At 41.9% G+C, this 12,814-nt stretch overlaps 1 protein-coding gene across 1 annotated transcript; it reads left to right on the plus strand.

Annotated features, from left to right (window-relative positions):
* Nucleotides 1-1,733: 1,733 nt before the first annotated feature.
* Nucleotides 1,734-12,486, plus strand: TLR4 (toll like receptor 4). Its single transcript, XM_021691423.2, has 3 exons — nt 1,734-1,829; nt 6,719-6,885; nt 10,135-12,486. The coding sequence occupies exons 1-3, from the start codon at nt 1,737-1,739 to the stop codon at nt 12,374-12,376; spliced, it is 2,502 nt and encodes an 833-aa protein (XP_021547098.1). The 5' UTR covers nt 1,734-1,736; the 3' UTR covers nt 12,377-12,486.
* The last annotated feature ends 328 nt before the right edge of the window (nt 12,487-12,814 follow it).

A 12,814-nucleotide genomic window follows, 5' to 3' on the forward strand; every position in this document is an offset into this window, starting at 1 on the left:
AGAAGACTGCAAGAGTTTGTGCTCAGTCCCCTATGACATGCTCCCTCACAGCTTGATTTTAGGTATGTTGAGTCTGAGATGCCTGCGGGACATCTTGGTAGAACTATCTAGGACACAATGCCAGGAATATCCCCAATTTTACCTATGTTCTTATTTAACAGAAACTTGCCTTGCACTTGCTACATCCCAGATAATGCTCTAAAACTTCAGAAATACCGGCTTATTTAATCCCATAGCAACACTTGCAGGTATTTATTATTATCCTCATTTTATTCATATGTTTAATGATCACAATAGCTACCAATTTATGGGATACACTGATGAAGCATGCACTAGGCTAGGCATTTTATGTAAATTAACTGAAGTTGATCAGGTAAGACAAATGTGATTGTCTCCATTTCAAAGACTAGAAAACTAAGGCTTAATGGCTTGCCTCATTTGACTACTATCACATGGCTTGATTTTTACGAATTTCATAAATGTGAGTTTCTGTTGTGATTAAAACCATTGTCCCATTTTGCAGACTAGAAAGTAAGGATCAGTAGGGGCCATGGGGCCATAAGTTACCCAGGCTCAATTTGAATTTCAGTATATGCTGATTCTTCATTCCAATCTCTTCCCAATATTCCTGTGTTTTTTTTTTTTTTTTTTTTTAGATTTTATTTGTTTATTTGACAGAGAGAGACACAGCGAGAGGGGGAACACAAGCAGAGGGAGTGGGAGAGGGAGAAGCAGGCTTCCCGCCGAGCAGGGAGCCCGATGTGGGACTCGATCCCAGGACTCTGGGACCATGACCTGAGCCGAAGGCAGGCGCTTAATGACTGAGCCACCCAGGCGCCCTGTTCCTGTGCTTTTCAACCGGTGGTTCACTAGAGCTGTGTTTTCAGTTTCGCAAACATGAATTTCTTTACAAGATTTCACAAGAGTGGACATTACTATGGGCTGAATTACATTCCCCTCAAAACCCCTACTGAAGTCCTCCAGTACCTCAGAACATGACCACGTTTGGGGACTGGACCTTTAAAAAGGTAATTCAGGTAAAATGAAGTCATACAGGTAGGCCCTAATCGAAAATGTATGGCGTCCTTCTAAGAAGGGGAAATTAGGGCACAGATACACATGGAGGGAAGACCAAGTGAAGACAGCCACCTGCAAGCCAAGGAGAGAGCCTGAGAACCAATCAAAAGCCGCCAACACCCTGATCTCAGACTTCCAGCCTCTAGAACTTCATAAGCAAATAAAGGTCTGTCCTTGAAGCCACCCAGCCTGCGGTAATTTTTCGTGGTGGCCCTAGGAACCTGATACACGGGGCGAGTTTCCACTCTAAAATGAAATCTGAAAGCCACCGTCCTGGATTGTTGCACAGGCTGTTTGACCGGTCTGACTGTTTTCCCAAGTTCACTAACCCGGAGGTCAGATGACTTCCCGGGATTAAAGCCAGCTTCCTCTTGCTGTTACTTGGACCACTGATCTGCAGACGTTTTGTTCTTCTTCTAACTTCCTCTCCTGTGACTGGGGACATAAATATTAGAGAAACAAAAGCCCAGAATGCTAAGGTTGCCACTCTCACTTCCTCTTGCCCCTTAATGCAGCAGCCTTGCTCTGAATATAGTAACTGTCCTGGGGCATCCAGCAGGGGCAAGAGAGAAGGCTGCAGTGCCCCAGCGGCCAGCCCTGCAGGCGGATACCGCGTGTCATGTTTCACAGAGCCACTTCTGGGCACAGAAAATGCCAGAATGATGTCTCCTACCTGCCTGGCTGGGATGCTGATCCCAGCCATGGCCTTCCTCTCCTGCCTGAGACCCGAGAGCTGGGAGCCTTGTGTGCAGGTATGTGGTTCTGGGTCAGTTCACCTCCTGGGAGATTTGCCTTGCTTCCGAAAAGCTGCTCTCTGCCTAGAACTTCCCACTGTGGCTCCCTCCTAGTTGGCTAGTTTCATTTGCAACAAGGAGCCAAATTATCTTAAGGACTTGAGAAGCCACACGGACCGAGCAGTTCATGGTTACATAGCACCAACAGGCAGCCCATGGGCTCATGGCCCATTTAGGACTTTAAGTGCTAATAGGGGCTTTAGGTCAGATAGATCTGCTTAAAATCACTGTTCTTTGACTTCTGGATTACGTGACCTTGAAGAAGGTATTAAACCTCTCTGAAGCTAGTTTTTTTTTTTTTTTTAAAGATTTTATTTATTTATTTGATGGAGAGAGACACAGCGAGAGCAGGAACACAAGCGGGGGGAGTGGGAGAGGGAGAAGCAGGCTTCCCGCGGAGCAGGGAGCCCGATGCGGGGCTCGATCCCAGGACCCTGGGATCATGACCTGAGCCGAAGGCAGACGCTTAACAACTGAGCCACCCAGGCGCCCCTGAAGCTAGTTTTTACATCCACAGTAGCCTTATAATAATACCTACTTCAATAGAGAGTTGTAAGAGGTCTGCTTCCTGTCATTCCTTTCTGCTGGTGGACTGTCCTCTCAGCTTCAGGCACTCACTTTGCCCCTTTCCATCTCAGGAAAGGGCTTTGTTTTGTTTTTTGTCTCTTAATAGGGAGAACTTTCTAAGTGGATTTCAGACTTTTAGATCTAGCCCTAGTTCCAAAGGATGAAAAGAAACGAGATTGGAAAAGAAAAGTGGAGAGAGAGAAATAAAGAAAAAGATGGAGAGAAAGAGACAAAGAGAAAAGGGGCGGGGAGAGAGAGAGAGAGAGAGAATGATGTAAAGTGAGAGCTAATGCAATGGTTTCTTTCTTTGTGAAACACCAACCGACTTTTGTGTAATCTCATTCATGATGGATCTCTTTTGTTTTCCCCTGCGTGGACTTCACAAGTGCTTGGGAAGTCCATCTTAGAACCCAACAACTGAGGGAATGTCTTGGGATTTAGTGTGTGGCAGGGTCAGAAACTCAAGAAGAGCATCATCAGCCAGAGTCCTGAGAGTGAGGGCACTGGGGAAATAATGTACTTTAATATGCAATAAAGATGAATTTGTCATCTCATAGTCCTCCCTTCCTCCAACTCCCTGCCCAGAGCCCTGCTCATTGTCTTCTCTGTGTCCCTCCTGCTCTTAGGTTAATGGGAATGGATCTTCTAATCAGTTACCCCTGGATAAAATCACACCTTCCCTTTGTCCACACCCCATATTCTCAGTCTCCAAAACCTGTCCAACCTTGCCCATCCCCTCAGTGTCACCCTAGGGCAGGTCCTCAGTCCCCCTCACGTTGACTCTTGGATGGTCTCCTGCCTCCTAGTTCCCTTTCCACTCTAATTCACTCTGCACATTTTTGTTTGTTGTTTATTTGTTGTTGTTTTGCCTGAGGCTCAGTTCTAACAAATTGCCCTCTTAACAACTTGTAATAACTTCTGAGTGCTATTAGGACAGTTTGTTACCCCAGGGCCTTTGCACTGGCTATTTCTTCTAGCTAGAATGTTTTGCTCCTAGATCAGTCCTGCCTAAAGGTAATACCATGTGGGTCACATGATCTAATTTAAATAATAGATGTAACTAAATTTAGCCAAATTTTTATTTAACTAAATTTTAACTAAATTTATTTATTTATCTATTTATTTATTTATGACTGGAAGTTAATAATTGTTATTTTATTTCCCAACCATTCTAATGTCCCCAGAGAGAGAGAAAGGGAGAGCATGCGCGTGTGTGAGTGGAGGGGGAGGGGAAGAGGGAAAGGGAGAGAATCCCAAGCCGACTGCGCTGAGCACAGAACCTATCAGGGGGCTTGATTTCACAACCCTAAGATCAGGACCTGAGCCAAATTAAGAGTCAGTCACTTAACCAACTGAGCTACCCAGGCGCCCCCATTCTAATGTCTTTATAAGTTTTTTTTAATTTAAATTCAATTAGCCAACATATAGTACATCATTAGTTTAAGATATAGTGTTCAATGATTCATCAGTTAAACGTAGCTTTAAATTTTCTAGTGGCCACACTGAAAAAAAATTAAAATGGGTAAGTTTAACTTTAATAATATTTTTACTTAACCCAGTATATTCAAAATATTATTTCAAAATGTAATATATACTAAACTATTAATAAAATACTTCACATTCTTTCTTTGGTACTAAGTGTTTGCAATTTAGTATGTATTTCACTGTTTACATGCCTCTCAGCTTAGACTAAGTTTCTTGTGCTCAGTAGCCATGTGTGGATAGGGGCTACCGTGTTGGACAGTCTTAGATTTCTTCATGACTTAATCCCTCACTTCATTTATATTTCTGCTTAAATGTCACCTCCTTCTGGAAGTATTCCTTGATCATCTCATGTAGAACTCCCTACTCCCCATATTGGCCTCTAATCTCTAGATGCTTTATTTTTTTTTTTATAGCATATCATTATATGTTTTTTTTGTGTATTTGTACATTGTTTGTCCTTCCCTTTGAAATGGGATCTATAAGCAAAATACACCATTGTTGATTTTATTTACCACTATTTCCCAGTGTTTTGTGCTGGTCTCAGCCTATCAATAACCCATGTTGTGGTTGGACTAGCCCCTGTGGTTCTTTATGATTGTAAGGTACCCTTCAGCAATAACCATCAGGACACTTTGAAAAACTGAAAGTTTATTACTTCGAAGACCTGGAAATTACACAAGTAGGGCCACAAAGCAATGCTGAGGGTAGAGAGAAATAGCTCTCAAGAACGTGGAGTTGTCATTATTGGGGTTGAGGATGGGGGACTAGGGTTTCCCTGGCTCCCTCTTTATTGGTGAATTTAAAATATAAGAGCAGGGATTTAGGAAGGGGTGGTGGGAAGGGGTGCAGGAAGAAGGCTAAGTGAGGGGAAGTGGCCTGGCTCTTTATCTAGTCATGTGGTTGGCTTTGTGTTTCTTGGAGATAGCCCTCTTTGAAGTGGATGCCTCCCTAGTCAAAGCTTAAATCAGGCACCTGCTTTATAAGAAAAGCCAACTGTCAAGGCTTACGCTACACCCAGCGCCTAGCACATAGTAGGTGCTCAACTTACACATGTTAGATGATTAAAAGTATTGCCACAGGGCTCTGGCTTCCCCACCTACTTAGGTTTCACCTCTCCTACTTCATGCCAGGTGCTCTGAATTAGTTTCTTCCCTTCTTGCTTACGCTGTTCTCTCCCTCTTCCTCTTTCCACGTGTCCAAATCTTACTCATCCTTCAAGACTTACCTTGAAATCCTCTCTTTCTCAGAAGCCATCTATAATCCCTGGATCTGGAATTGATCTCTACCATTTATGAGCTAGAGGAAGTTATTGTCCAGGCCCGGTTTATGGTCCTGTTCAGTAGTGTGAGGCGTGTTCCCACCTCAACTCTTCCTCTAGATTGTGAGCTCACTGAAGTCTGGAGCCGTATCACATGGGTCTCGGCACTGCCCAAAGCCCTTAGAGAAAATGCCTACAATTTGGATTGAAGCAAATCTTCAGTTATTCATTCATGTATTCAATAAATAGTATGCATTAACCATTTGCCAGGCACAATTCTGAGCACTGGAGACACAGCAGAGAGCAAGAATACCAAAGCTTAGAATCTAGAGAGGGAGATGAACAACACACATGGAACAATCACATGGATAATTTATGTTAGATGGTGATACACCATGTGGAGATAGATGGAAGAGGGTAAAGGAAGGAAGCCTGTTACCATCCACTATTACACAGTACGGTCTGGGAGGCTCCCATAAGGGATAGCATTTCAGGAGACATGCCAATGAAGTGAAGAGCTGCACATGTGACTGTGATACTTTATGCATATTACTTTTTCTCTCTGAATTCTTCTTCTTTAAAAGGTTCATTTGAAGATTAAAATAAAGCATATAACATATAAGAAATATGCCCATATATGTTAGGGGATTAATAATAACTGCTAATAATAAATGTTAACAATTATTGATCATTTTCACTGTAATAGGCTTCGATAAGCTCTTTAAAGACCTCATTTCATTTAATCCTTTTAACAGATTCTATTGTTTTAAACAGAAAACCAAAATTAGCTGGCTTAAGCAAGAAATTTTGTTGAAGAAATCAGAGAATTCAGAAATTAAATGGGAGGTTAGAGAATAAGGGCTTACAAAGAATTTGGGAAAGTATGATGGAAACAAGACCACGAATGAAAGAAGCATAAACCACTTGACCTTATATACTGGTTTCATCTTTGGAGTCCATACATCCTAAAGATTTTTCCCCATTTCCAGATCACCTGCTCAAAGGTCAATGAACCAAGAGAGAGAATGCTATTGGCAAAAACTGAGCAATGACTGTGAAGTATGGACACTTAAACTGGTAGTTTCCCCAAGGCTGTATACAATTGTCGGGTACTTGGGGAAAAACACTTTACCCCAAATCACATGGAAGAACTAGGGTGAAACCCAGGGCTTTTGGACTCCAGAGCCTCAGCTCTTCACCACTTGATTCCATTGCCTCTCTGTAAATACTGCCATTGTGATAGTAGAGGTTAGAAAACTGGGGACATAGTAGGTGCTCCACCCATCCAAATCTGGAGTAAGAGATTTTAGAAGTATAAAGTGAGTGGACAAATGAATGAATGGGTGGGTTGATGGATGGACAGATGGACGGATGGATGATTGGATGATGGATGGATGGATGGATGGATGGATGGATGGATGGATGGCTCCTGTGCTTATACTGGAGGTCTCCAAGGTTCTGGCCTAGGAAAGGGGAGTGGAGAGAGCAGTTGAGGTGCATGCGTTAAGACACTGTATCTAACATGTGATCATTGCAGGTGGTTCCTAACATTACTTACAAATGCATGGAGCTGAATCTCGACAAAATCCCCAACAACATCCCCACATCAACCAAGAAACTGGACCTGAGCTTTAACCCCCTGAGGCATTTAGGCAGCCATAGCTTCTCCAGCTTCCCAGAACTGCAGGTGTTGGATTTATCCAGGTAATGAATGAGCTTTTACACACTGCTCAAGGTAAAATGCTCATTGTTCTATCGCTTCATTCTTATGTCAGGAGTCTCATCTTTATTCACTCATTCATTCAACAGATATCTTACTTGCTGTATAACTTTGGGCGAGCCACCTCCCTTCTCCTGATCTCATTGTCTCATCCGTGAAATGAGAAGCTGGATGAGAAAGTTTTTAAGGAGAGTTCTATCTTTTGATATTCTTTTAAGTCAGGGGAGAAAATTGACTCAAACTCTTTCACCAGCAGATATTTACTGACTACTAGCTATATATTATACAGACTGCTAGGAAACAAGAGTATGTTGATATATACAACTCCAGCTATTAAAGAGGGCATACACACCTGAAAGAAGTAACATGTTACAATCCTGAGCATGGTGCTAGGCACATAGTAGGCATGCAATAAACGTTACTTGATTCTGATTTTTGATTTTGAACCTGAGATAAGGATGGTAATATACATTAGTAAGTGATAAGCTATGTGCAAACTAGAGGCAACATAGTGTGTTGTTCAGAAGAGGGGGCTTCTCTGCAGTGGGTAGTGAAGACAGATTTCATGAACTGACTGGGATTCAAAGAATGTCTAGAATATTGAAAGTGGGATAGAGGATAGGGAAATAGGAAGATACAAGTAACCCAAGGATAAAGATAACAAGATCAAAGGAAAATATCTACTGTGAGAAAGAACAGTGACTAAGATTTTCTTTTCTGATGCAGGGAAATTTATCATTTATTAGGGTAGGTGAAGGTATTATCATTATTTTTGGGGGGAATTGAATTCTAAAACTATTATCATCATTAAGACTTTATTTTAAAATGTACTAGATAATGGATAATATTCTCTATAAGAGTTTTTGGAAAATGCAGGAGAATTTTATATATGGCTTTTTATTATAGAAATGTTTAATAAATTCTAAGATCATAGCATGAAAATCCTCTTTATAGTGGATATTTCTGTAGCAAGAAGAGTGTGCATCTGATGTCTTATACTCTAACTTGGAAACTGACAGAGTATATAACAAAGGGGGAATGGAGCATTTTATAGTCAGTAGGGTAGAGCACAGAGCTCTGTGGGGGTTAGAGGACCCAAGCCGGGTCCTCCTCTACCATTTACAGCTATGTGGACTGAGGCATGTCACTTCATCTCCCTGAGTATCAGTTTTCATATCTGTGAAACAGAAATGGTGAAACTTACCCCATAGGGATAAATGTGATAATGAATGTTAACATGTATATATATTAAAAACCTTATAAAGTAGATTTTATAAGGATAAAAATATTATTATAGCACTTCATTAGTTTCTAAATTTCAGTTTTCTGAGTAAGAATTTTGTCAAGAACTATAATTAAGATAGACAAATCATCCCCCCCCTTTTTAAAACAACAAGTAGTTTCTCATCAAACAATGTCCCAATTCATCTTTGATTCACCACTTACACAAGGAACTTCCCTCAGAGGCCTTAACTATGTGTCTAGAGAGAGGACAGCTCTCCCTCTGGTTAGCCAGGAGGAGATCCTGGCTTAGGACAGGGACAAACATAGTACCATAGATATCCCTTGCCTTTTCATAGTCCTTCACAATGTTTACATATAGTAACTCAGCTAGTCCCCTAGGCAGCCTTTTATTCCTATGGGAACCTATTGATATATTTGTTTTCTTTTTTAGACGAAGAAACTGAGACTCAGAGAGTTTCAGTAATTTATCTACGTTCGCACTCTACGTTTTGTGGAGCTTGTTGGCAGGAGAGACTCATATTCACATCTCCTGCTTCTGAGTTAAATGTTCTCTTCATCTTAATGCTCTGCTCCTCAAAAGTGTGAGCTCCCTCTGATGAGACAGAGACACAGCAAGACCCCTCCAGTCTTGCTTAATACATAAGATTATGGGTTATAAAATCCTAGAACTGACAGCAACATGAGAAATAATCAAGGTTATTTAGAATGGTGATAACTGAGATCCATAGAGGTATGAGAGGACCACAGAGACACCAGAACTGAGATGCCTTGTCCCCTTTTCCAGTGTTCTTCCTATGGCACCCACCACCCTCTATCAAGTTACCAATTAATAAAAGCTTAGGCCAAAATGCTTTTATTACCCCTGATACTCATGGAGGGGATATGACAAGTGGAGAAATTGTAAATGTAATTCAGGTTGGACTAGCAAATAACTCATTTGCAAATGCTAACTGGCATGCACCTGCAGTGCTAGCAAGTGTTTATCATTATCTCGCCATATGTTGGCTGGAAAAAACCTTGTCTCTAGGACACTTCCATGAATATTGTATATAGCAAAGCTGCCATTTCTCTTGGGGCAAAAGTCAAAATGCTTTTCCAGTCTGAAAGCCTCTGCTTTGTATCCTCCTTTCTCCACAACCTCATCTCACAACCCTCCACTTCCCTCTCTGTACACCAGACACAAAAGTTTCTCATGGTTTCTCACGGTTCCTCCATGTATCATGGCTGTCGCCCACCTCAGGACTTTTGTATCTGCTCTTCAGCTCACTTCCTTTTCTTGGTAATTCCTACTCATCCTTCAGATTTCAACTTATGTGCTCAGAGAAGCCTGCTTTGATCCCCCTTGTCTTGGGCCATTCCTTTAATGTGAGGTTTCATAATACACTTTCCTTTTCTTCCACAGAACGCACTCCTACCACTTGTTACTAACATTTACCTATGATAACTACAACTTACAAATATCTAGCTATCATATATGGAGAGCTTTGCATAAACCTTGAGGCTTGTGCAAACCTGTGACACTTATGTGTAATTTTTTATATCTTTGAAATTGACATTTACCAGTCATTTATCATGCTTAACAGCTAACCGCTATCTTAATTATCTATACCAATCTGACAGATAATCACAATTACATGTGGCAGGAAATGGCTGAAGTTAATCCAAGGCAGTTACATACTCTATCAGCCATACAGTCTTCATGTGCCCCAATTATTGATCTCTAACTGATTTCCTTCTGAGGGATGTCCTGCCTCTGCTTAGCATGTGTGCCTATTGTGACAAGAGTTTGTCATTGTGTCCAGTAGGATAATACTGCATCTGTGGGGCTTCTTATTTGTTCATGTCGTCATCTGTCCTGCTTCATGTCTTTGTCAGTGCACAATCATATGTCATGTCTCATCTGTGAGAAGAGCTAGAAGACTGGTATGGTTCTTCCTTTTTGAGTTTTAATTCAGCAGAAATATAATCTGTATCTCTTTTCCCTGTAGGTGTGAAATTCGGATAATTGACGATGATGCATATCAGGGCCTAAACCACCTCTCCATCTTGATATTGACAGGAAACCCTATCCAGAGGTTATTCCCAGGAGCCTTTTTTGGACTCTCAAGTTTACAGAAACTGGTGGCCGTGGAGACAAACCTACAATCTCTAGAGGACTTCCCCATTGGACATCTCAAAACTTTGAAGGAGCTTAATGTGGCTCACAATCTTATCCATTCCTTCAAGTTACCTGAATATTTTTCTAACATGCCCAACCTGGAGTACTTGGATCTTTCCAATAACAAGATCCAAAATATTTATCATGAAGACTTGCAGGTTCTACATCAAATGCCTCTTCTCAACCTTTCTTTAGACTTGTCCCTGAACCCTTTATACTTTATCCAACCAGGTGCCTTTAAAGAAATTAAACTCCGTGAACTGACTTTGAGAAGTAATTTTAATAGTACAGATGTAATGAAAACTTGTATTCAAGGTCTGGCTGGTTTAAAGATCCATCAGTTGGTTCTGGGAGAATTTAAAAATGAAAGGAACTTGGAAAGCTTTGACAAATCTCTCCTGGAGGGACTGTGCAATTTGACAATTGAAAAATTCCGGATAGCATACTTTGATGATTTTTCAGAGGATACTACTGACTTATTTAATTGTTTGGTAAATGTTTCTACAATTTCTCTGGTGCATCTGTCTTTAAAGAGGCCAAAATACCTTCCTAAAAATCTCAGATGGCGACGGTTGGAAATGGTTAACTGTGGATTTGAAGAATTTCCCACATGGGAGCTGGACTCTCTCAAGGAGTTTGTTCTCACTGACAACAAAGGCGTGAGCCCTTTTACTGAGATGAAGCTAGAAAGCCTCGAGTTTCTAGATCTCAGTAGAAATGGCCTGAGTTTCAAGGGTTGCTGTTCTCACTCTGAATTGGGGACAAGCAGACTGAAGCATTTAGATCTGAGCTTCAATGATATTATTACCATGAGTTCAAACTTCTTGGGCTTAGAACAACTAGAATATTTAGATTTCCAGCGTTCCAATTTGAAACAGGCCAGTGATTTTTCAGTATTCCTATCTCTCAGAAACCTCCGTTACCTTGATATTTCTTATACTCACACCCAAGTTGTCTTCCAGGGCATCTTTGATGGCTTGGTCAGCCTCCAAGTCTTGAAAATGGCTGGCAATTCTTTTCAGAACAACTTCCTTCCAAATATTTTCAAAGACCTGACCAACTTGACCATTCTAGACCTCTCTAGGTGTCAGCTGGAACAGGTATCCCCGGTGGCATTTGGCTCACTTCCTAAACTTCAGTTGATAAATATGAGTCATAACAACCTCTTGTCATTGGATACACTCCCTTATGAACCTCTCCTCTCCCTCCAAATTCTGGATTGCAGTTTTAACCGAATAGTGGCCTCCAAGGAGCGAGAATGGCAGCGTTTTCCAAGTAATCTAGTTTCCTTAAATCTTACTCAGAATGACTTTGCTTGTGTTTGTGAACACCAGAATTTCCTGCAGTGGGTCAAGGACCACAGGCAGCTCTTGGTGGAAACTGAACAAATGGTGTGTGCAAAACCTTTGGACATGCAGGGCATGCCCATGTTGAGTTTTAGGAATGCCACCTGTCAGAGGAGCAAGACTATCATTAGTGTGTCAGTGTTCACTGTGCTCACGGTTTCTCTGGTAGCAGTTTTGGTGTATAAGTTCTATTTCCACCTGATGCTTCTTGCTGGCTGCAAAAAGTACAACAGAGGCGAAAGCACCTATGATGCCTTCGTTATCTACTCAAGCCAGGATGAAGACTGGGTGAGGAATGAACTGGTAAAGAACTTGGAGGAGGGGGTACCCCCTTTTCAGCTCTGCCTTCACTACAGAGACTTTATTCCTGGGGTGGCCATAGCTGCCAACATCATCCAGGAAGGTTTCTACAAAAGTCGGAAAGTTATTGTCGTGGTGTCCCAACACTTCATCCAGAGTCGGTGGTGCATCTTTGAGTATGAGATTGCCCAGACCTGGCAGTTTCTTAGCAGTCGTGCCGGCATCATCTTCATTGTCCTGCAGAAGGTGGAGAAGTCCCTACTGCGGCAGCAGGTGGAACTGTATCGCCTTCTCAGCAGGAACACTTACCTGGAGTGGGAAGACAGTGTCCTGGGACGGCACATCTTCTGGAGACGACTCCGAAAAGCCTTGCTGGATGGTAAACCGTGGAGTCCAGAAGGAATGGCAGATGCAGAAAACAGCTAACATGAAACAGTAACCTCTGCCTGGGGAGGAAAAGCTCCCGTGGTGCTCCTTGCCCAGATGGACCCCGTACTTGTTCAGTTAACGAGTATTAAATGCTGCGACATACCTGGCATTGTGCTAAGGGCCGATGATTCAGTGGTGCATTAGGTACAGAGGACAGCTGACCTCATGGAGTTTACAGTGCAGAGGGAATAATACTGTGCTAAATCAGAGAACCTCCAGGTGCATGCTTCCACCAAATCAGCTCAGGAGTCCATGGTATGGAAAGTCAACTCAATTTTTACCCCATCAAACTGAATTAGAACTAAGAGAATGGGCCCCAGATAGATCAGGAAGAAGACATCGTTCTTCACCTGAGTCTTTGGATGGAAACTACCTCATGTTTTACATGCTAGCCATCTTAAAGCTGTTTTGGCAGTTTTAACTGAACAAGGTCTA

This window comes from Neomonachus schauinslandi, chromosome 13 (genome assembly GCF_002201575.2).
Source record: "Neomonachus schauinslandi chromosome 13, ASM220157v2, whole genome shotgun sequence".
NCBI classification, from domain to species: Eukaryota; Metazoa; Chordata; class Mammalia; order Carnivora; family Phocidae; genus Neomonachus; species Neomonachus schauinslandi.

What these genes read in the sequence shown, in the direction of transcription:
- TLR4 (XM_021691423.2), top strand. Translation starts at nt 1,737, where the DNA reads ATGATGTCTCCTACCTGCCTGGCTGGGATGCTGATCCCAGCCATGGCC. An exon ending in GCTGGGAGCCTTGTGTGCAG is followed by an intron (nt 1,830 to 6,718) that starts GTATGTGGTTCT and finishes TGATCATTGCAG; the next exon opens with GTGGTTCCTAACATTACTTA. An exon ending in CAGGTGTTGGATTTATCCAG is followed by an intron (nt 6,886 to 10,134) that starts GTAATGAATGAG and finishes TTTTCCCTGTAG; the next exon opens with GTGTGAAATTCGGATAATTG.